Source organism: Mus caroli, unplaced genomic scaffold (assembly GCF_978045245.1).
Source record: "Mus caroli unplaced genomic scaffold, Mus_caroli_1 scaffold_1, whole genome shotgun sequence".
In the NCBI taxonomy this organism is placed as follows: Eukaryota; Metazoa; Chordata; class Mammalia; order Rodentia; family Muridae; genus Mus; species Mus caroli.
Window position 1 is genome coordinate 113,033,044 of NW_028227256.1, and position 21,253 is coordinate 113,054,296.

General features: G+C 39.3%; 1 protein-coding gene across 2 annotated transcripts in view; it reads left to right on the forward strand.

Moving 5' to 3' along the window:
- Window positions 1-21,253, forward strand: part of Cntnap5 (contactin associated protein family member 5) — a 928,932-nt gene that overhangs the window by 492,429 nt on the left and 415,250 nt on the right. For both annotated transcript variants that reach the window (XM_029481690.2, XM_029481709.2), the window contains 2 exons: window positions 7,004-7,153; window positions 10,941-11,112. In XM_029481690.2, the coding sequence (XP_029337550.1) occupies window positions 7,004-7,153; window positions 10,941-11,112 (322 nt within the window). The remainder of the gene's footprint in view (window positions 1-7,003; window positions 7,154-10,940; window positions 11,113-21,253) is intronic.

Here is a 21,253-nt window from a genome sequence, read left to right on the forward strand (position 1 = left end):
TAGGGGCAAAAGCAAGGGGTCCATTCCCAACAATCATCAGCCATGAGGGTCAAGACCAAGACCAACTCTCATGGGAAGAAAATAGATACATAAGAGAAGTAGAATGCACTGGATCAAGTTTTAAAGGAATGGAGAGCTTTCAGAAACAGAGACGAACAGAACCACTGAAAACTGTCTGTTTTAGACTTAGGTTGGATAAAGGAAGGGCTTACAAAGTACTCAATAGGTAGTGCAACAGTGGTTTTCATACAATAAGATACAAACAATACAACAAGAAAGGCAGAGAAGCCAGTACCTGCTCAGTTTATAAGACTGATGATGAGCAATTCTGGTATGGGGAATAAGACCTAGAAGATTCTTGGAATGCTGCCGCTCTATGGTCTTTGTTAGAAGGTTAAATGTACTAGAGTCAGTTGTCAGCAAATGATGCCAGCAGCAGCAGCAGCAGCAACTGTGTACACATTTTCACCAGCAGGCTGCTTAGATAGCCAGGCAAAACAATATCACTTTTTCCTTGGATCTCTCTGTATCTGACCTGCCACTGAAAAATAACATCCAACATGGAACTATCTTCTCTTCTCAGTGAGTCCTCCTAGGAAACACCATGACAGATCACAGAGAGACAACTCTGTTATGTAAGTCCACATGCAATCGTTGTTATAACCAGCGTAGAAGGTCAGAATGTTTTAATAGATTGAAGGAGGAGATCCAGTGATGTCTGTCTCCTCAGTTTCTCTGAGAATCTTCCCTTTTTCCTCAGTATGCAAAACTTCCATTTACAATGAAAGCTCTCAAGGGAAGAGGAGAGTTTTCTAGCTAGGTACTGTCAATTTGCCATTTTGGGGGAGAGTGAGTCTCAATTTCTGTCATTCCTTGGAAAAGAGAAATTTCTGATTATATGACTTGATTCATGTGAACAAAAAATAGGAGTAGAAAAAGAAGGAGGACAGACTAAAGTAGGTTGGTTCTGAGATCATCCAGTGTCATTTGATTCAGGCAGTCAATATCAAGATACTGTGCTTTTAAAGACAGTGATGTGAACCTTGATTCTTGTAAAAAGTTGCTGAATTTTGAGCCATCATGCTAAAATTGGAGACCTTTGCCACCATCAAGGAGCCCTCCTAGAACTAAGGATCTTTTAAGCCTCAGTTCTTAAATAATGTACTCAATTCCCTGAAGTGACCCATGGAGGTTGCCCCAGTAAGATGCTCAGATACCAGCAGTAGTCATTTTCTGTCTTCCATGAAAGATACCTTCTGACTCAAAGCTGTTTATTGAAGAAAGTTTGGGAGGGATAAGCTGATGGAGATGGTTCTATCTAATTTATGAATAGTTCATTTTACTTCAGGCTTGTCATTTGGTCTCTTGTTTGCATGGTGAGGAGATTGAAACTTTGAATGCTGGGAAACAAATGCTGATCTATATTTTCATTCCTGGATTTGTTTCTTAAAACATGTTTTTAAAAGATATTTTGTGTGTGTGTGTGTGTGTGTGTGTGTGTATGTGTGTGTGTCTGTGTGTGTCTGTGTGTGTGTGTGTGTGTGTGTATGTCTGTGTGTGTATACACATACTTACAAATGCTATGAGCATGTATCTCCACAGGTCAGAAAACAACTTTCAGAATTCAATTCTTGTCATTTTATGTGTTCCTAAGAGTCTATATATGTTGAGTGATCTTGTTGATCCTAATGTGGTTTTGTTAACAATCAAATTCTGCAGAATACCTAGAGATGTTATTTTGAGTCCAGGTACAGGATAACATAGAAAATAGGAGCTGGATGAAAAGAAAACCATCTTAAAGGAGGATGTGACACCTCACTCTCTTGGGATCTTGTCCATGTTCCCCTGACATGGGTAGATGTCTGTTTTCTTTTCCTAGCTTTTATCTTTTTTATGATCGCTACAATGAAGAAGCTCTCTATCTGACTATGCAGCCAAGTTCCTAGTGACTCTTAAGCTCTTCAGCATCTGAGATGATTCAGGTTTCCCTCTTAATTAACATCTCATGAAGCTCAGAATCTGCATTTCTAAAATTCCTCCTGGTGATTTTTGTTCAATTAAAATTGCCATTCAACTTGTTCTCTAAAATGGATTTCTCACAGCTTAGAACATGGACCAGAGGACTACATAGGAAAATCAAACCAAATAAAAAATAAATCAGAACACTTTCTGCACAAACCTCATGACCTGAGTTCAAACTCACATCCACATAAAGGGGATGAACTGAGTCCATAAGGTTGTGTCTGTCTTTGTGCTCCTACACACAGCATACAAAAGGCCAATAGTAAATAAATAACACTTAAAAAAAGAAAAAACAAGAAAGTCAAGTACTAGAGAGCTGGATCTATTGGTGCTTTCTGCATAAACATGAGAATTAAAGTTCAGATTCCTAGCATCTAAATAAATTGCTGGGTGTGAAAGACCCACAACGTGAGGACTCCCCCACGTTCTGACTCAGGAGAGGTGACACCCCAAATCACACACAAGAAACGATCTTGCTGCAAATTGCAAGAGGATTTTTAATCGAGAGTGCTCTCGGGCCCATGGTCATACACCACACAGGGGTAGAGGACCATGGCGCCCCAAGTAGCTGAGTAAGGGGGGTATTTAAAGGAAGAAACCACAACTCATGGAGGTGGGGAGGGCGTTGTTGGAAAATACCAAAAATACCAGTTAAGAGTCACAAGGAAGTATAAAGTCACAAGTGTCAGGTTATCTCTCAAGACAGTTTCTAAGAGCCCCTAACAATCTAAGAGCCCCTAAAGATAGCACATTTGCATTGCAGGTTCCAGTAATGGTCAGGGTGCCATTCTTTGAATGAACACTCTTTGAACCCAGGAAGCGGGTGGGTGGAGGAAGAAATGTCGCTATCTGTTTTATGACCAGCACCTGGAGCACTAAGCCACAAAGGCTACACTCCCAAGCCTGGGCCCAAAAGCCTCGAATTTTGCTTTTACTTTGCTATACTTTTTTAATACTTCTTCAGGTGCCATGGTACCTGCCTGCAATTTCAGCTCAGAAACATAAATATGAGAGGATCCTTGGGGTGCAATGACCATGCAGCTAGTCAAAAATATCATAAAACAGGGTCAGTGAGAGATATTGTATATGTATATATATACATATACATATATATTAGACAATATCTCTCACTTACCCTGTAATACATATATATTGTTTTTTGAGACAGGGTTTAGTACTTGGTACTCAAACTGCCCTGTGGAAATTCTGTGCACAGAGATTCAGAGCTGCTTGCTCTACCCAGGCCACTGAGAGCCAAGCAGGCCTCTTTATGTCTTCTTTCAAGAGGACTTTTCAGTGAAGCCTCCAGGGGCTTCTGCCATGTCCTATCTAGTGTTTCTCTAGTAACAGTTTCTGGTTCATCCAGCTCTGGTTTTTTTTTTTTTCCTGCTGCTATTTTGCCTATTATCTTGTCATTCTGTCCCTTGGGATGATCTCCACTAGTGGATAGGAGTGAGAGGCACTGTCTCTAAGCTCATTCATATAACCCTCTGAGAATATGAACCTCTGACCTAGTTATTCCCAAGATGAAGACCCCTCACTGGTCCCTGTGCTCTATAGTAGTGATTGTATCTTTGCATTTCATTAGAATTATCCAAATACATTGTGTGTGCATGTATGTGTGTGTGTGTGTGTGTGTGTGTTTGTGTGTGTGTGTGTGTTAGGGGCAGGATGAATGCAAAGCAGGAAGAGGTAAGTACATGCATTCCTGTGTGAAATATAGCAGCACTGTTTTAGAGGTGTAAAATCAGTGGACAACCTTTGGGTATTGGTTTTTACTCTTCTACCTTGTCATGAGATGGGTTTGAGACTTGCTGTGTAGGCAAGATTAGCTGACCTTCAAGCTTTTGCAGATTCTTCTGTCTCCATCTCCTGCCCCTCACAGTCATACTGGGACTATAAATGCTTGCAGGTGATTTTGGCTTTTAGGTGAGTTCTCTAGCTTATGAGGGATGAATTACAAAGGATTTTGACCTCTGAATTATCTCAGCCCCATCCAAATCATGGATTTTATTTTTTGTCTTGTTATTGCTGTTTGTTTGTTTGTTTGTTTTAGTGAAAATGCCTAAATTCCTTCTAAAGAGATTTTTAGGTAATTGATTCGAGTAAATATTCTCCAGAGCCCTGTCTCAAAGCTCTTGCAGAATACTCTTCCTAGCCTGGCACACAAAGCCTTGATAACTAACTGGCTTCTCTTCCCACCTGCTTTGATTGTTTTCCTTGGTCTGCATCTCTATCCATTATCTTCTTCTATTTTCTGTGAACTATTTCTTTATTAGCTAGGAAAATGTCTGTCTCCTAGAATTTTTACTCAATGGGCTATGAAATCAGTCTCTTACTCTGTGAAACATTTCTAGGCTTACCATAGTAACACTTCTTTCCTCCCTGCCTGTTATCACGGTCTCACCAAGAGCTGAAAGTTTGCAACTGTTTGCTGTTGTGTTTATTTTGTCTTTGATTTTGTATTAGCATATATTAATTATATGCAGTTGGTTCATTATAACATTTTCACACATTGTATAATGTATTTAAATCATATTCATCCCCATTACTTTCTTACTCTCTCTCCCTTTCTCCCTCCCACTCCTATTGATCCCTGATATTCCAAACTAGTTCCCTTTTTACTTTCATTATCTTTGCTTTTAATAACCCAACGGGCTCCATTAGTATTGTTTACAGGAGCATGAACAGGGAGTTGCACGTTCTTATGTACCTTACTTGTGGCTACACTACCAAAAGACATGATCTCTTATCCATCAGCCATTAAATCAATAAACATCATGGTGGTTTGAGGCATGTCAAGCTCCTCACACTATATGATAGGGTGTTGGTTGGAAAAAGTTTGTGTAAGTCTTGGGCTGAGGGGAGTAATCATAGCTCCTGTGAATTTAGAAGTACAAGCTATCATGCTATTCCCAGAATCAGCCTAGGTGTCCAGTGTTTAAGTTGTTAGTGTCTTTGTCTTCCTCATTGACTTAAATTCAAAGGATGGTGTTTGAGTTCTTTCTGTAATTGTCTCTGCCTTTTAATTATGCTTCATTCAAAATTCAATGGCATGCGATGTTAATATCTGCACTTGCCCAATCCCAAGGCTGTCTGGGACTTGCTGTTCTGGTCATCATTGTTAGTTCATATGTTCTGTTCAGTGTGCCTGGACACTTGAGCTGGAGTTTCTGTACATATAACTATAGTAGTAGTTATAATCCCTAGAGTCATCCTAAGTATAGTCATAATCCCCTTTGGCAGGTGAGGAAACTGAGGCAAAGAGAAGGAAGTCAGCTCATCATACAGGCAGGCACACTGAAGGTCATCTGAATGATGAACATGTGTCACTTGTGTGTTATTGTGGCCTGAGCAGTCAAAATGATTGTTATGTTTTTTAGAGTTCAGTGGGCCATACACAACCAAGAGCCTCCATCAATAACACTTTTTTTTGAAAGGATGTTATTGGCCCTCCATGAAAAATTCCTAGTGGAGTTTCCTCAGTAAGATAGGTCACTATTGTCATGCAGCTGAAAGGGATCTGGTTCAAAGGAACAGGACAGGTTGCTGTTGATCAGGAATATCTTTACCCTCCAAATACCTGTGAATTGTCTTGTGATCAGGTTTGATTACTTGAACCATGATGCCAAACAGGAGTGATGATCTTTGTAAGTGATGTGCCAGTGGCGGGGGGAAGCAAGTGTCTCAGGCAATGTTTTAGTAGTAACTTAGAAAAAAAAAAAAAAAACTCTTGAAATTCAGAATGACAGTTGAGCCAGTAAAAGTTCTTGCCACCAAGCCTGACCACATAAGCTCGATTCCTGGGATGGAGGTAGCATATAGAGAGATTTACCTTACACAAACTGTCTTTGACCTCCACATGTGCACCCCCCCCCCATACACACAGCTATTCAATTTGTCTGTATCTTGATTGCAGTAGAAAACTCCCTCCACCTTGCTATGGGGCTGGCTTTGTAATCTTCAGGAAATGGACATGAAAATAGAAGCAATCCTATCTGGACAATTAACTAATGTGTGGCATGGGAAAGGCTAGTAGGATATAGAGGAGGATATAGTCAAAGCATTTTATATTTTTACCTGTCTTTGAGTAGGCATGATGATTAATGCTAATTGTCACCTTGACGGGATCTAGATTCACCCAAGAGCAAGCCTCCAAGAACACCAAAAGAGATTACAGAAATTAAGGTTAGACTGAGAATATCTGTGAGGGACTTTCTTGAGTATGGGAGTTGATGTGGGCAGATCCATCCTTGTAAATGTAAATGTAACCACTCCCTGAACTGGAGATCTGACTGTGCATGGTATACAGTAGAGAAACCCAACTGATCAACAGCATGTATTCATCCGTCTCTGTTTCCTAACTGTGAATGTGACATGACCATCTGCTTCAAGCTCCTGCTGCCCTGACTTCCCTGCCAGTATGTCACTACTGTATCCTCGAACTGTGAGTTGAAATAGAGTCTTTATCCTTTCAGTTAATTTTGTTAGGGTATTTTATCACAGCAACATGGAAAGGAACTAAGAAAGTAACCTTGTATAATTAAATAAAATTTTTCCAGGGCTAGTGAAGCCCAGTGGTATATAGTTACACAGAATATGTGAAGTCCTAGTTTTGACTCTTGGAGCCATTTGTTTAAACAAAAACTTGCAAAAGATTTCACTATCAGTTGGATACAAACTTCAGAAAAGTATGAGGGGAAAAATGACCTATGCCTCCTCTGTCTGAGGATACAATTTCTGGTATGACAGTGAGGGGTTTTAACTTTTTTTTTTTTAAGCTTTTTCCTTGGTAGCCACCTATCATCATGCTAATTAATAAATAGCATTTCTTTATTTGGCAGAGATGTTCCACATATTTGATTTGTTCCCTTCATTTTGAAGATGAAACTATCAGAAATGGTTTAGAAAAAGATGCTAAGCTATTAGGCAGAGAATAAAGATGACCTTCATGAAACGGACCTTCCTGTTTCTCTTGCAGGCAGTGGCTTAAATGATGGCCTGTGGCATTCTGTCAGCATCAATGCCAGGAGAAATCGTGTTACTCTCACACTGGATAATGATGCTGCTTCCCCAGCTCCAGACACCTCCCGAATACAGATTTATTCTGGAAAGAGTTACTACTTTGGAGGTAAGTTCCTTAGCCTTGAGACAATAAATAAAGAGGCAGGGAAATTATTCTACCATGTGATTTAGCAATTAGACATCTCTCCCCCATAACCATGCATGCATGAAGGCAGGCATATTCAGGCACCAAATAGTGAGAAATCAAAACTTCATACAACTGTGCAAATGTAAGCTATCTGGGGCAGTGCTGAGGGCAAAAGGACACCCAAGGCCTAGGTACTAGATTTGGGTTACATAACTCACCAGAAGTAATTCTTGAAGCCATGCCAAACTCTTGGTCTCACACTAGAAAGGAGAAATTCAGCTGAAAACTCAGAGAAACAGAGCTAAGAGTCAGCAAGTACCCACAGGAGAAAAAAAATCAAGTGGGAGAAACCACCAGCCAGCATGGACATCTTGGCCCTCCACTGCCACTTTACTTTGTGAGCCTCAGATCTCCTTTTCTATGTCTTAAGAGATTTTTCACACCCATGGAGGATGACAGAGAAAAGTAGAAAGGAGGTAGGGCCTCCAAGAAACAAGGAGAAGCCATTGCAATTTCTAAGTTATTGCCTTTTCTATCATTTGCAACAATTGCAACACTTCTAGGAACAGAAACAAAGATAAACTCAGGTGGAAAAGCTTATATGACATTTGCCATGTTTACAAATTCACCCATGCTGAGTATTTAAAAATGTATCTTTTATTAAAATAGATGTCTAATTCTGTAGTCAGTGATCTATCTTACAGAAGCAACATCTAAAGGTGACTTATTCTCTATAGCTGACTGACCTTAAGTTCTTAAGTACATTCCCTGAAGTACTTTTGTAGAACACAGACAACATGATCACTTTCAGAATTACTGGAAAGTATGAACAAGTGCAGAATGCAGGCTTGTTGAAGTTAAATGGAATGCTTACTTAGCACATAAAAGGTACTTGTCTTCATGCACCCAACCCCACACACACTCAACTCTCCTATCATGGTTCTCTTACACAATATAGAAAGTTATTTAACCTGGTTCAGATCTTGTAGATGTGAATATGAGCTAGCCTTGACCTAAAGCTTTCAGTTCCTTCCCATGAAGTTACCAGACACAAGTACTGCATAATAGCCTTCACTGAAGAGATAAGAGGAATCCATGGGCAAAGACACTCATTGCTCAAACCTGAAGACTTGAGTTCTGTCCTTGGAATCTGTACTATGACAAGAGAATGGGCTCCACAATTCTGTCTCTGTCTTCCATATGTTCAGGACAGTACATGCATGCACACGCTCTGTCTTGCTCACACGTAGTAATAGAAATGTAGTCATAGCAATGACACATCCACAATAGTTACCTAGAGTTTGTCATATACTTATCATACACTCTACACTGAGTACATCCTCAAACCCTGCAGTCTCTTAGCTCTAAAATCTACAAATCACCCCTTTCCTCCTAAGGTTGTGGATCTTGAAATACCAAGATCTTTGCACAGGCACAGAATATATATTAAAGGTCTTTTTGGAAGGGAGCTGTGCAAAACAAGATCAATGCATTTGGATTTTAGCATGAAGAAGGACGATAGTCCTTCACCCACAATGACCATCACATGCCAAGCAACAGCATGTACTTTTAGATGATCTTGTGTATGTATGATAGATAATAAAACTGTTGTTTGGTGAAATAAAATAATCTGTATGGCTCATTCATAATGATCTTGCTGTGTTAGCCCTGGTGTATTCAGTAGGAAACCAAAGATCCATCCCCAGAGAAGGTAGAAAGCACCAATTGCTGTAGTTGTAATCTAATGCTGTAGTTATTAGTTCTAATCTCTGTGCATTGGCTGTGGCACATGTGCACTCATACTCATATACACTGTCATTCTAAGATTAATAAAATAATAATCTGTAGGAGGCTCTACAGACATTGAGTGTATGGTGCAGATTCAAATCTTTGTTCACTGCAGCCCATAGTGAAAGAAAATGAACAGGAATCAATGCTGAGTAGTGGTCCCAACTGCACGCTGTGTGTTCTAGATTACATAGGGTTTTTCAGCAACGGAGCAAAAATAAGAGTCAGAAATTTATTCCCAGGCAAAATGGCTTTGAATAATAATGGTACAATAATCTTCTAAAATATCACTGCAGTATAATGGTTCTGCTCCCCTCAGTTAGATTATTGATGAATTCTGAGTGGGTTTTTAGGGTGCAAGACATAGAACATGAAGATTTATCTATGATTTGAGCAGTGTTTAAACAAACTCTCCACACGCAGACTGTAAACTTAAGGAACATAAAAAATGAGCTTCCACAATAGTAGTCAACTTCCATAAATTCTCTCTACAGTTTCAATTAGAAGCAGTAGCATCTCTTCATTTTATAGCGTGCCTGTGAGCTGTTAACCAGCTGCCAGGCTTCAGCCCTGCAGTGACTGTCTATCAGAGATGAGTGAAATAATTCCTTGTATTTATGGCATATTGCCATGTTTTCAAGCTCATATTCCCATGTGCTCTGAACCTATGAAAATTACTGAGATGAAGTTTGTAAGAGCACACATACTCATCTATCTGCTTGGTCTTCACCTGTCTTAATGAGAAGGTTGAGCTGACTGCAGGTGATACTAATGGGTGCAATGCAGTTTTATTTTTTAAAAGAACACTTTTTAAGAGGTGTGGTGGTAACCTTTCTCATGTGCTATTACAGCCTGCAACTATGTGTACTTAAGCCCATCATTCTCTTAATGTCTGGATTTGCTTTGCACTGCATGTCAAAAATCCTGCTTGGTTCCTGAGTGTACTTTTCTCAGGAGCTTATCTTGTTAATGCTCCACAATTAGCCAAAAATTACTCATTTTCCATCCTTACCAGAGCATAATTTCCTTAGAAAATGTAACTAAGAGCTGCATTTTGAACTTAGATGAGTGCTTTGAGATACAACCAACATTCCCAAGCACTTAAAATATGTGAAGAGTATGCTAAGGATGCCTTTCAAAGGAAACACATTTCCAGCAATGTATGTGTGTGTGTGTGTGTGTGTGTGTGTGTGTGTGTGTGTGCGCGTGTAGCTGACTCGGTTGGTAGAATGTTTGCCATGCAAGCATGAGAAACTGAGTTTGAATTCTCATTACCCATATAAAATACTAGGCATGGCATGGAACTTCTTGAGTTTCAGTGATGGTGAGGCTGAGTTAAGCAGGCTCCTGATGTTCACTGACAACCCAGCCTATATAAGTCACAAAGCTTCCATATGGATGAGTAGCCCATGTCACACAAAGTAAAGTTATAGGTGAAGGCAGAGACCTGGAACTCAAGACCAGCCAGTTTAGGTATATTGGTGAAGCCCTGATTCACAAAGAGACCTTATTTCAAAGAATAAAATGGGAAGTTGCAGAGCAAGATGTTTTGATTCCAACCTCTGGCTTCTATATGTAACCACAAAGAACGCTGAATTTTTAGGCATGCACCACTCACACACAGAGACACACACATACACACATACACACATACACACATATACACATACACACATGCACAGAAATGTGCACACACCCCCACACACCGACACACACACATTCACACACACAATGGGGATTAAAGTAACTATCATACCAATAATGTTCCCTTTGGCACCTTTCTCCTTTATAGTAACTGAGCATCCCCATTTTGCATCATTTTTGCATCTCTTCCTGAGTTCCAGTTTACAACACAAGTGTGCCCTGCTATGAATACAGAAGTGCCAAGATAATTAGACCTCAAGGTCTTCCATCAATAGGTTGCCAAATCAATGACCTATCATTTCAGTGCTCTTCATCTTTTCTCTCTGTCCCACAGGGTGCCCTGACAATCTCACCGATTCCCAATGCTTAAACCCCATTAAGGCTTTCCAAGGCTGCATGAGGCTCATCTTTATTGATAACCAGCCCAAGGACCTCATTTCAGTTCAGCAAGGTTCCCTGGGGAGTTTTAGTGATTTACACATTGATCTGTGTAGCATCAAAGACAGGTAATTATTGTCTTGTCTCCTCTGTTCCTCCACCCCTTCCCATTCTCACTGTTCTGAATATGAGTTTCTTTAAGCAAAATTCTAATCTGTAGACAGTAGCCACATTAGATATAATTGAGTTGCCTAATAGAAAATATTTCTGAAGGGATTTCAGGCCCATTGAAAATGGTTTAAATTGGTTGAGTCTCTCTTCATGATGACTTGCAGTAAATGGGATATGCAAATTAAATCAAAATACAGATTTGTAAAAGGATTAAAATTTTATGCATAAACAATACTTGGTTACTTTGAAGTTAAGAGTAAAGCAGAAAGTAGGGAGGAATTTCTCTCCCTAAACCATTTTATTCCGTGCCTGCTGTGGGTATTCTTCCTATAATGTTAACAGATTCAGGAAGTCTATAGCTAAGGGGCTGGCTGTTGCTCACTGTGAATGTCCTCAATTGGGGTTGTCTTGTCCTAGCTGCTACCAACCCCATTCACTGCTTCTCTCATTCTAAAGTGATCAGACAGTAAACTAGTAAGAACCAGTCATTTTATTCTACAACCTAGATATCTAACATGATGCTCATGTTCTAGTGGCAGCTCTCTTGAGATTTAGCTCCTCTTATGGTAGAAGGTTCTAGATTTTAACTCAAAAAAGCCAAACAATGGATGCTGAGTTTCAGCAGTATTTTGATGTGTTCCTTCTGTAGCAACTACCTCCTTCATTCTTCTAATTCTGCTTACCCCTTTTAAGATATTAATGAGCAGATGGGTAAATAGGATTTGTTAAGTGGATACCTATGTGTTGGTATTTAAGGTCCTTGGCTACATTAATTAGCCATTGCTATAAACTGATATGTACGCTGATTTGTGAAAAGTGATACTAGTAAGAACATGTGACACCAGTAAGCTCATACCACTTTGAGGAGGAGGAGTGAAATGGAGGAAATTTGGGTATGTGATATATACATATATATTGGTTTTTCAAGACAGGGTTTCTCTGGTTAGCCCTGGCTATCCTGGAACTCACTCTGCAGACCAGGATGTCCTCAAACTCAGAAATCTTCCTGCCTTTGCCTCCCAAGTGCTGAGATTAAAGGCATGCACCACCAATGCCTGGCTTGAATTACATCTTAAAGGATAAATCAAAATCATGTTTGGCCAAGTTGAGAGTAGACAAAAGCTGATAGGAGATACTGCCACAGAATAGCCAGGCAAAAGACAGGGCTTGTAAGTATTGCCAAGTTAAAATAATTTGATTTTGCATTTAATATCTCCAGTAGTGGGATGCATTTTGTAACTAACAGCATATGATAGTATTTTGACAATATGCATTTCCTGAGAAGCAAGAAATTGATGTCTTGTCTTTCAATCCACCATGTCTTAGGTTCAGTTGACATGATTCAGCCTTTAGGTCAAGCAGGAAAGTCGCACGGCTTCCATATAGCTTGGGATGTGGACCTGGAATTATCAAAATGAAGACTTTTGTGCTAGCAGATTTTGGTTTCATATTTTTTTTCCTTTTTTTTATTACGTATTTTCCTCAATTACATTTCCAATGCTATCCCAAAAGTCCCCCATACCCTCCCCCCAATCCCCTACCCACCCATTCCCACTTTTTGGCCCTGGCATTCCCCTTTCATATTCTATGTGAGAACTGAGAAGGACCATCATCAGATTTGCTTAGAAACATGAGTTAAGAAAAATATGGTGGCACACACCTTTAATCCCAGCACTTGGGAGGCAGAGGTAGGCGAATTTCTGAGTTCGAGGCCAGCCTGGTCTGCAGAGTGAGTTCCAGGACAGCCAGGAGTACACAGAGAAACCCTGTCTTGAAAAATCAAAAAAAAAAAAAAAACCCAAACAACAACAACAACAACAAAACCATATTGCCATAGTAAGTGGAGTAAGGGAGATGATTTTTTTCCAGTCCAGGGAGAAATGATGAAAAGTATCAGGTGCCTTTACTGTGGAACATGGGAAATCAGCCATGTAGCATGTGGTCTTTGCTAATGTTGGCTATGACCACTATAATCACAAGGAACATTTGCATGCATTTCTGATACCATTGCAAATGATATTCCCAACACATCACACTGACTTCTTGATCCTTGTGCTTTTTTTTTTTTTTTTCATTTGACCAACTGGAAAAGTGGGTAATAAAACGTGTACTTCATTAACATGTGCTAATATAGAGGTTTCCAAATCAAAGCTATTACAGGATATGGGTACCATCCCAAGTCTATATTCCTAGCAATGGAGGAACTCCCAAATTCATCATCTGGTACAGCATTTTGTGTTACAGATCAATACAGGGACACTTGTCAAATGGGCTATCTTTGATATCTTATCATACAATCATGGAAGGTCTCATTATTTTTAATTACAAGAAAGTCATTGCCATCAGCCCTGCACTTTATTTTTGTGTAATTGTAGTCTTGAGTAATTATATTACATACAATTGTGTTTGGTTTTATTGTATAATATGAAATGTATTTGCTTTAGTGGATAAGTGGTATATTTCACTTGAATTGCAGTCATTTTCTTATTGATCTAATTTGCATTTGTTTGAAATCTGGGAGGCAGGTGTTTTCAGAGTTTTGTGTTTTCTTTTAAGTTTTGAAATAAAGATAAATGTCATAAAGGAAGTTCATATACATGTAAACTAGTAACAGCAATAGATACAAGGAGGGAAAATATGTGGTATAGATGCACAATAAAGAGGCAATTTGTCAGAGATCAGGAAGTGTAAGAAAAGCCTCAGTGCTTGGGGAAGTAGATGGCAGGGGCTCTCTTGATCTCCTTGCCTATCTCAAAGAGGGATGTTTGTTCCATTTGTCATGTATGAATATGTAAACCAGCTGGTATGAATCTAGGCATAGCAGGGGATGATCCTGGCCCCTGGCTAACAAGACTATAGAGGCCTGAGAGTTTCCCCTTAGACAGCAGATACTAAGAACTCTATCTTTGTATCTATGTCCTTTTTCACCTTTAGAGTGAAGTGGGGTCCACCTATATACTCTAGCTTCTCATCTTTTGTTTCCAAATATGTTTCTTACAAATTCAAATATCTTAGTGCTAGTCATTTGTGAAGGATAGCAAATATGGGAAGGCCATAGCAGTCTTCAAGGAAAAAGGCACAAAGCTGCAAAATCTTAAAGTACTTTTCAGTGAGCTATTTCAGGCCTTGGGAAATGATGTCTACAAATTTCTAAGCTCAGTTTCCTTTGAGGCATTTAATGTCTACCCTTGAAAAATCACTTATGGCTGGAGAGAAGTCTCCCTGAGTAAGAATGCTTTCTTCAAAAACATGAGGATCTGAGTTAAGATACCAGTGTACATGTAACAAACTAAACACAGTAACACGTGAGTACCTGTAACCCTAGTGCTATAGGAACTAGAGATGGAAGCTTTCTGCAGCTTTCCAGTTGCCAGCCTAGTTAGAACAAAACAGTAGCAACAACAACAAAAACATAATTACTTCCAGGTTCAAGAAAAAGAACATCCCTCAAAAGGATAAGATAGAGAATGATAAATGAGGATAGCTAACACCCTCTTCCTTCCTTCCACCTGTTCACAGGCATGTGCATACATATGCATACATACATGTTATATCTCCCCCATACACAGCAATATTGATAAACTTTATTATGACTGACAAATACTGATTTCTGTGCAGCTTTCTAAAATGCCAGGGAAATTTTGGATACTACAAGTTTCATTCCCTGTGCACTACCCTCATACAGCAATATAATTTGAGGGAGGTCCTTAGATATCATCCAGTCCCAGTCCCAGAAATGGACATCATGTGAAAGCTGCAAAATTAAATATCAAATCAGGGTTTATTGCTCCTGGCCTCTGCGATTGTATCCTAAGTGCATTTCCTTCTAATCCTTGTGAAAATGCAAACCATTTGTGTTCTTCACTCAATGGAACACATGTAAAACCGTGTATTCAGTTTCCTACAGTTAAATAAGTCATAAATACAATTTCCTCCTTCTGTATCTTGTTCTTTTTCTCTTACAACATTTTCTTGTAAGAAAAACATGTGTCTCACTCTCTGGTCAGGATTCTTAGCTTCTCAGCTTGAGCAGGGAGAACTACAAACACAGAAGATGGTAAAAACATTATGTTGGATAACCTCCACAGAGTGCTTATACATCCCATCTCATATGTGGGAGTGTGTTAAAAAACAGTGAGCAATATAAAAAGACATGCATATGTCTGAGCTCTTTTCTAAAATGGAACGCCTTTATATCAGGTGCTGGGGAAGCCAGGGTAAGGGCAATGCCCACACCATCTGAGCACTTCCCTCTAAGTGAGAAATGCTACAATATGGTATTCTCCCTTTATGCTTGAAAGGGTCTGAAGTAAAACCAGGATCACTCTGCTGCCTTTTGCTTTTTAATTTATCATATTTTACCCTGTTTCATGGAGGAAAACAAAAGTGCATTTTATCTAGCAGTTACTGAATAAACATTCTTTAGCTATTACTTCCTTTAACTATCTCCACAATCTTGTAGAAATTAAGTGGTTCTTCAAGTGTGGCTGATGTACAATATCACAGCACACAGTGCAACTTGATAGAAATGAAATTTCTAGGGCTGTGAGATGGTCCATTAGTTGCGAGCCCTTGCTGCTCTGGGAGAAGTCGAGAGTTTCATTCCCAGCACCTACATTGGTGACTCATAACCACTTGTAATTCTATACACAGTAGATTTGTCATCCTCTTCTGGTCTCCATGAGTACCTGCACTCAGATACATACATATAATTTAAAAACAAAGTAAATTTTAAAGGAGTTAGTTATATCTAGGTGCCAACCTGGGAAGAGGGAAAGGATTTCAGGATGTATTCCTAAAGAACACTCTAAAGAACTCTCACATTTAAGATCTCTGGGGTTTTCACCAATGCTAGGAAAGTTTGCCAACGGCTCATTTAAGGTAAAATATTTAGTGGTCACAGGAGTCATATTCAAGTCCAGTGTTTGTCAATTTCTGAGTCTGTGGAAGTGTGTGTCATCTGTTGCTAAAGTTCAAAAGAAGAGTAAGGGCTTGGGTGGCCAGAGCTAGTAAAGGAGCCTACCTGAGGAATGGGATGAGTTGAAGGAGATCATGGAGCATAGACCGGACACTTATTGTGGATGGCGTAAGGTAGGAATGAGAAGATGGGAAGCATTTGAATATCAGTTTGCATGATCAAAAGGCTCCACCAGGTAATTGCATTGCCTCACAAGGAATGGAAGTCAAGGCCAGAGGAACTAGCCAGCACAACAAAGTATCTGCAGTCTGAGTCAAATTAGTAGCTAATTTTTACTTTTTTTTCCTTCTTTTATTAGATATTTTATTTATTTACATTTCAAATGTTATCCCCTTTCCCTGTTTCCTCCCAGAAACCCCCTATCTCTCTCCCCTCCCCCTGCTTCTATGAGGATATTCCCCCACCCACCCACTCCTGCCTCCTTGCCATGGCATTCTTCTACCCTGGGGCATTGAGCCTTAACAAGACCAAGGGCCTCTCCTCCAATTGATACCCAACAAGGCCATCCTCTGCTAAATATGTGGCTGGAGCCATGTGTACTCTTTGGTTGCTGGTTTAGTCCCTGGGAGTTCTGAGGGTTCTGGTTGGTTGATATTGTTGTTCTTCCTATGGGGTTAAAAACCCCATCAGCTTCTGATCAGGGGACATATGTGTGTTTGTGTGTGTGTGTGTGTGTGTGTTTTCATGTGTTATATGTATGTTATAATGCAGAATGTCTTCCTTTGATTCACTCATCGAGGATTATTTATTCTTGTGTTTTCTTTGGTGTGTGTAATCTCTTCAGATGCACTATTTCTTCTAATGCCTTCTGAGGGGCTGAATTGGTAAATTTGATTAAATTTGGTTTTAATGTGGAATATTTTCTATCTTCATCCATAGTGATTGATAGTTGTGCTGGACACAGTAGTTTGGGCTGTATCTGTGGTTGCTTAGAGTTTGTAAAATATCTTTGTATGTGTGTGTGTGCTATGCTCTGAGTGTGTGTGTGTGTATGTACTATGCTCCATGTATGTGTATATATGTTGTATGCTGTGTTTGTATGTATTGATGTTCTCTGTGTGTTTGTGTGTGTGTGTGCATTGTGTCCATATGTCGTGTGTGTGTGTGTGTATGTGTGTGTGTATGTGTGTGTGTTCCTAACTACAGTAGGGATCATCATTAACTACAGTTTCTAATAATGAGTTTGAGTCACAAAGCAGCAAATTAACTTTTCCAAGGCCATGTAGCCAACATGTAGCAGAACCTAGAAATGCATCAAAAACTGATGGAGGAGAATTATTCCCATGTTTCTACATGTTCCTCACTCTAATCTGTGGAGAGCAGGAACCCCCAACTCTTTCGTAGAAATCTGAAGCAAGAAGTGATGTGTTTGCATGATGCATCAGAAATCACACACTGTAAGAGCTGGAAAAACCCATTCAGTTGGTAAACTGGGTGTTGCCAAAGCATGAGGACCTATGCTTGGAATACAGCATCCACATAAAAGTAGAACAGAGTGGTATACTTAAATTCCCAAGATGGAGAGGCAAAGACAAGAGGTCCCCTCTAGTTCTCTGGCCAGTTGGTCTCCTTAATCAATGGTTTGCAAATTCGGTGAGAAAACTTGTCTCAAAATAGAAATAATGTGTAGCATGATTGAAGAAGACCTGTAACATTGATCACTGTCTTCCACATGCTCAATACATATGTGCACATATATCTTCAACCATTTGTGCACACAAAAACCTGAACGGGAGTTACAATCCATGTTTCGTATTGTCACACTTGTAAAAACATACTAAGACTCAGAACACATTGGGATCTAAGATTTCCTGGAGAAGTCTTGGCGTTACCTAGTTCTCGGGATGATTGTGGAAGGGAGGAACTTAATTAGCCTGGAATAACTGTTCTATGTAGGAAGAGTCTGAGAGACTTTCTCAGTATAGGCACTCCATCTGGAACTCCTCAAGGGAAAAATGAAAGAAAGAAAAAAGGAAAAAGAAAAAAGAAAGAAAGGAAGGAAGAAAAAAGAAAAGAAAGAAAAACCTGAATCATTCTTGTGCCTTGGTAATAGTTGAGAATGTAGCTGATTGGTGGACACAGTTGAGGACCTCTGTTTTCAGAAACCACTGTAAAAGATGTTAACAGATATATGGTGATTATAATTATTTTCATTATTTCTTCTTTTTCATCTCTTCCTCATTCTGCTCCTCGTCCTTCTTATTTTTCTTCCTCCTTCCCTTTCATTTTGAGACAGGATTTCACAATTTGTAAAGACTGGCCCAGATTTTACACTCTAGTTGAGGTAAGCCTGGAATTAAATTCATAATAATATTTCCACCTTAGCCTACAAAGTTCTAGGGTTTTAGGCATGAGTTAATATGCCTGGTTAAGAAACATAATTTGACCAAATAATTATGGAAGCAATCCTGTTTCCAAATTGGACAAGGAACATGATATAAATACATGAAGCATTAGAAGATAATCTGAGATGAAGGTTCCAAGAATAGGATGCTATGTGCATTATTGTTTCTGTAAATGAAGATGGACAGGAGTTCCACCAGCAAAATACTTGCCAGTACAATCATGAGACCTGAGTTGGAGATCCAGAATCCTCTTAAAATTGTCAAATGCAGTTGCATCCTTGATTTACCAGCTCAGAAAAGGTGGAGACTGATAGATCTATGAGGCTATTTCACCAAACAGCCTAGCTCACTTTCTGAGTTCTGGGTAAAACTGAGATATTCTGCCTTAACAAAATAAGGTGGAATGACAACCACGAAAAATGACCACCAAGCTCTCCTTCTGCAGCTTCCATGAACACATGTGTAAAGTCATGAATACACAGACACACACAGAAACACACACACACACACAACCCCAAAACTCTACTAATTCTCTAACATTAGTGAATTTATAGTATGGAATTTTTAAGTGATGTGATCTCACATTATAGGCTCATGTTTCAGATGAAGTAACTGAGCAGAGAATGATTTCCTTAGACACAATTCATCCCCAAACCATGTCCCCCACTTCCTTAAATGTGCAATTGTTACTGTAATACAAATGGAGCTGGCTGGCTTTAATTATGTGTGTTGTTGTCTGTATGTACATGTGCCTATATGTAAATGGATGTACAGGTATACATGTTTCCTGAAGGCCAGTGGCTCACAGTCACAGACCACCTAGTTTTTGAAGACATATTCTCTCATTGAACCTGAATTTACTTGACTCCTGCAGAATACTTTCCTAGCATACATGGGATTTTCAGAGACAGCCCCTGTACTGTCTAGAAGAACTAAAACTGTATCCAAACCCCACCTGCCATATAACTGCTCTTACAACCCACCCAGATATTTCCTTGTTTAACTAATTTTTGATGGTGTCCAGTTGTCATCATTATTTGGACTCTGCTTTAGAAGGTTCTGGATGTCATTATTGCATTCTGCTGAATGCAGGTGCTTTGACACATGTCATAATTTGAACACTTCTGACTTTAACAACATTTACTCTTGGTGGTTGGAGATGAACCACACACAAATATTGCACAGGTAAACATTATCCTTTGGTGCTAGATATAGTATTTACTCAAGATGAAGAATAAACTTAGAAAAAATTGGTATTCACCTAAAACTCTTCACACTAGGGAAGGAAGGACAACCAGTTGGCCCAGATTTGAACATGTAGTAAGGAAAGTAACACACATAACTGAAGTTTCATTGCTAGTAAATATTTTCTACACATTTACAGCATGTTAGAACTAAAGTGGAGCTTAAGGATAGTGGCACTTTGTCACAGCTTGAGCCAGAGTCTGTGATGCTCTTTCCTGTGATCCATACCCAACACAACTAGATAATGACATGTCTTCTAAGAGTTAGGAATCATCCTTTCACCTCTTTCTCATCTTGAAAACTTCCACATAGATAGTGCAAGATTTTTACTCTACTTGAAAACCAAGAATACCTAATAAAAGCACTCCCAGTGCTAGCTGTTCCTATTCTGTAACCACTATCTAGCAAGAACATTTTATTTTGCAAGGTGATCATAAAATTAGACAAACAAGCCACAGCAATATAAACTATAAATAATATAGTAGAAGGAAGCACACTAGCATGATATCTTTTTTTTTAATTAGTGAATTCAATTTTTATTAACTCTACTGAAGAGATCTTACAATTTCTTTAAGATCGTAGCTAATGTTAATAATTCTAAGATAACTTCTTTCAAAAGATGTTAAAATGTACAACAGTGAAGGGTTTTGCATCAATAACTATGGTAATTTTTTTTTACATATTTTCCTCAATTACATTTCCAATGCTATCCCAAAGTCCCCCATACCCTCCACCCTATTTTCCTACCCACCCATTCCCATTTTTTTGGCCCTGGCATTCCCCTGTACTGGGACATATAAAGTTTGCATGTCCAATGGGCCTCTCTTTCCAGTGATGGCCGACTAGGCCATCTTTTGATACATATATCTTTATTACAATCTTATGCTTTAAGAAAATAAATGGAACATGTCTGGAGTATGGAGAGAAGGCAGCTAAAGAGAAGAAAAAAAGAAATGGACAGTGCTTTTAGAGAATGTTAAGGATGTGACTGCCCTTCCCATAATGAGATATGGGGAGAGTACATTGGGAATCCATGTAGCTCCTGGAAGCCAGATTGACAACTGTGAAGTTGGCTCTGTTTGCCTGGAGGAATGACAAGCAGTGGCCCTAAAGGGTGCTGACAGGTTTGTACCCCTGTCTGCTTTTATCTGAAAGTGGAAATACAAAAGAATAGAATTTTTTTCAGCTTATAAATCAAGAGTAGAATTATGTACTCTTTTTTTCCTCATCATTATCAAAAGTACCTCTGTTATTCGTTCATTTATTGGCTATGTCAGACTCCACAATTTTCTGGTCTGTAAAACTCTGCTTCTAACTTTTACCAAATGTAGTTTAGCATCTGGTGTGTGTGTGTGTGTGTGTGTGTGTGTGTGTGTGTGTGTGTGTATGTATGTGTGTGTGTGTGTATGTGTGTGTGTGTGTGTGTCTGTCTGTCTGTCTGTCTGTCTGTTTGTCTGTCTAGGAATGCATGCACATGAATGTGCATATATAGTGCATATATATGTAGGCCCAAGGTCAATTCAAAGTTTG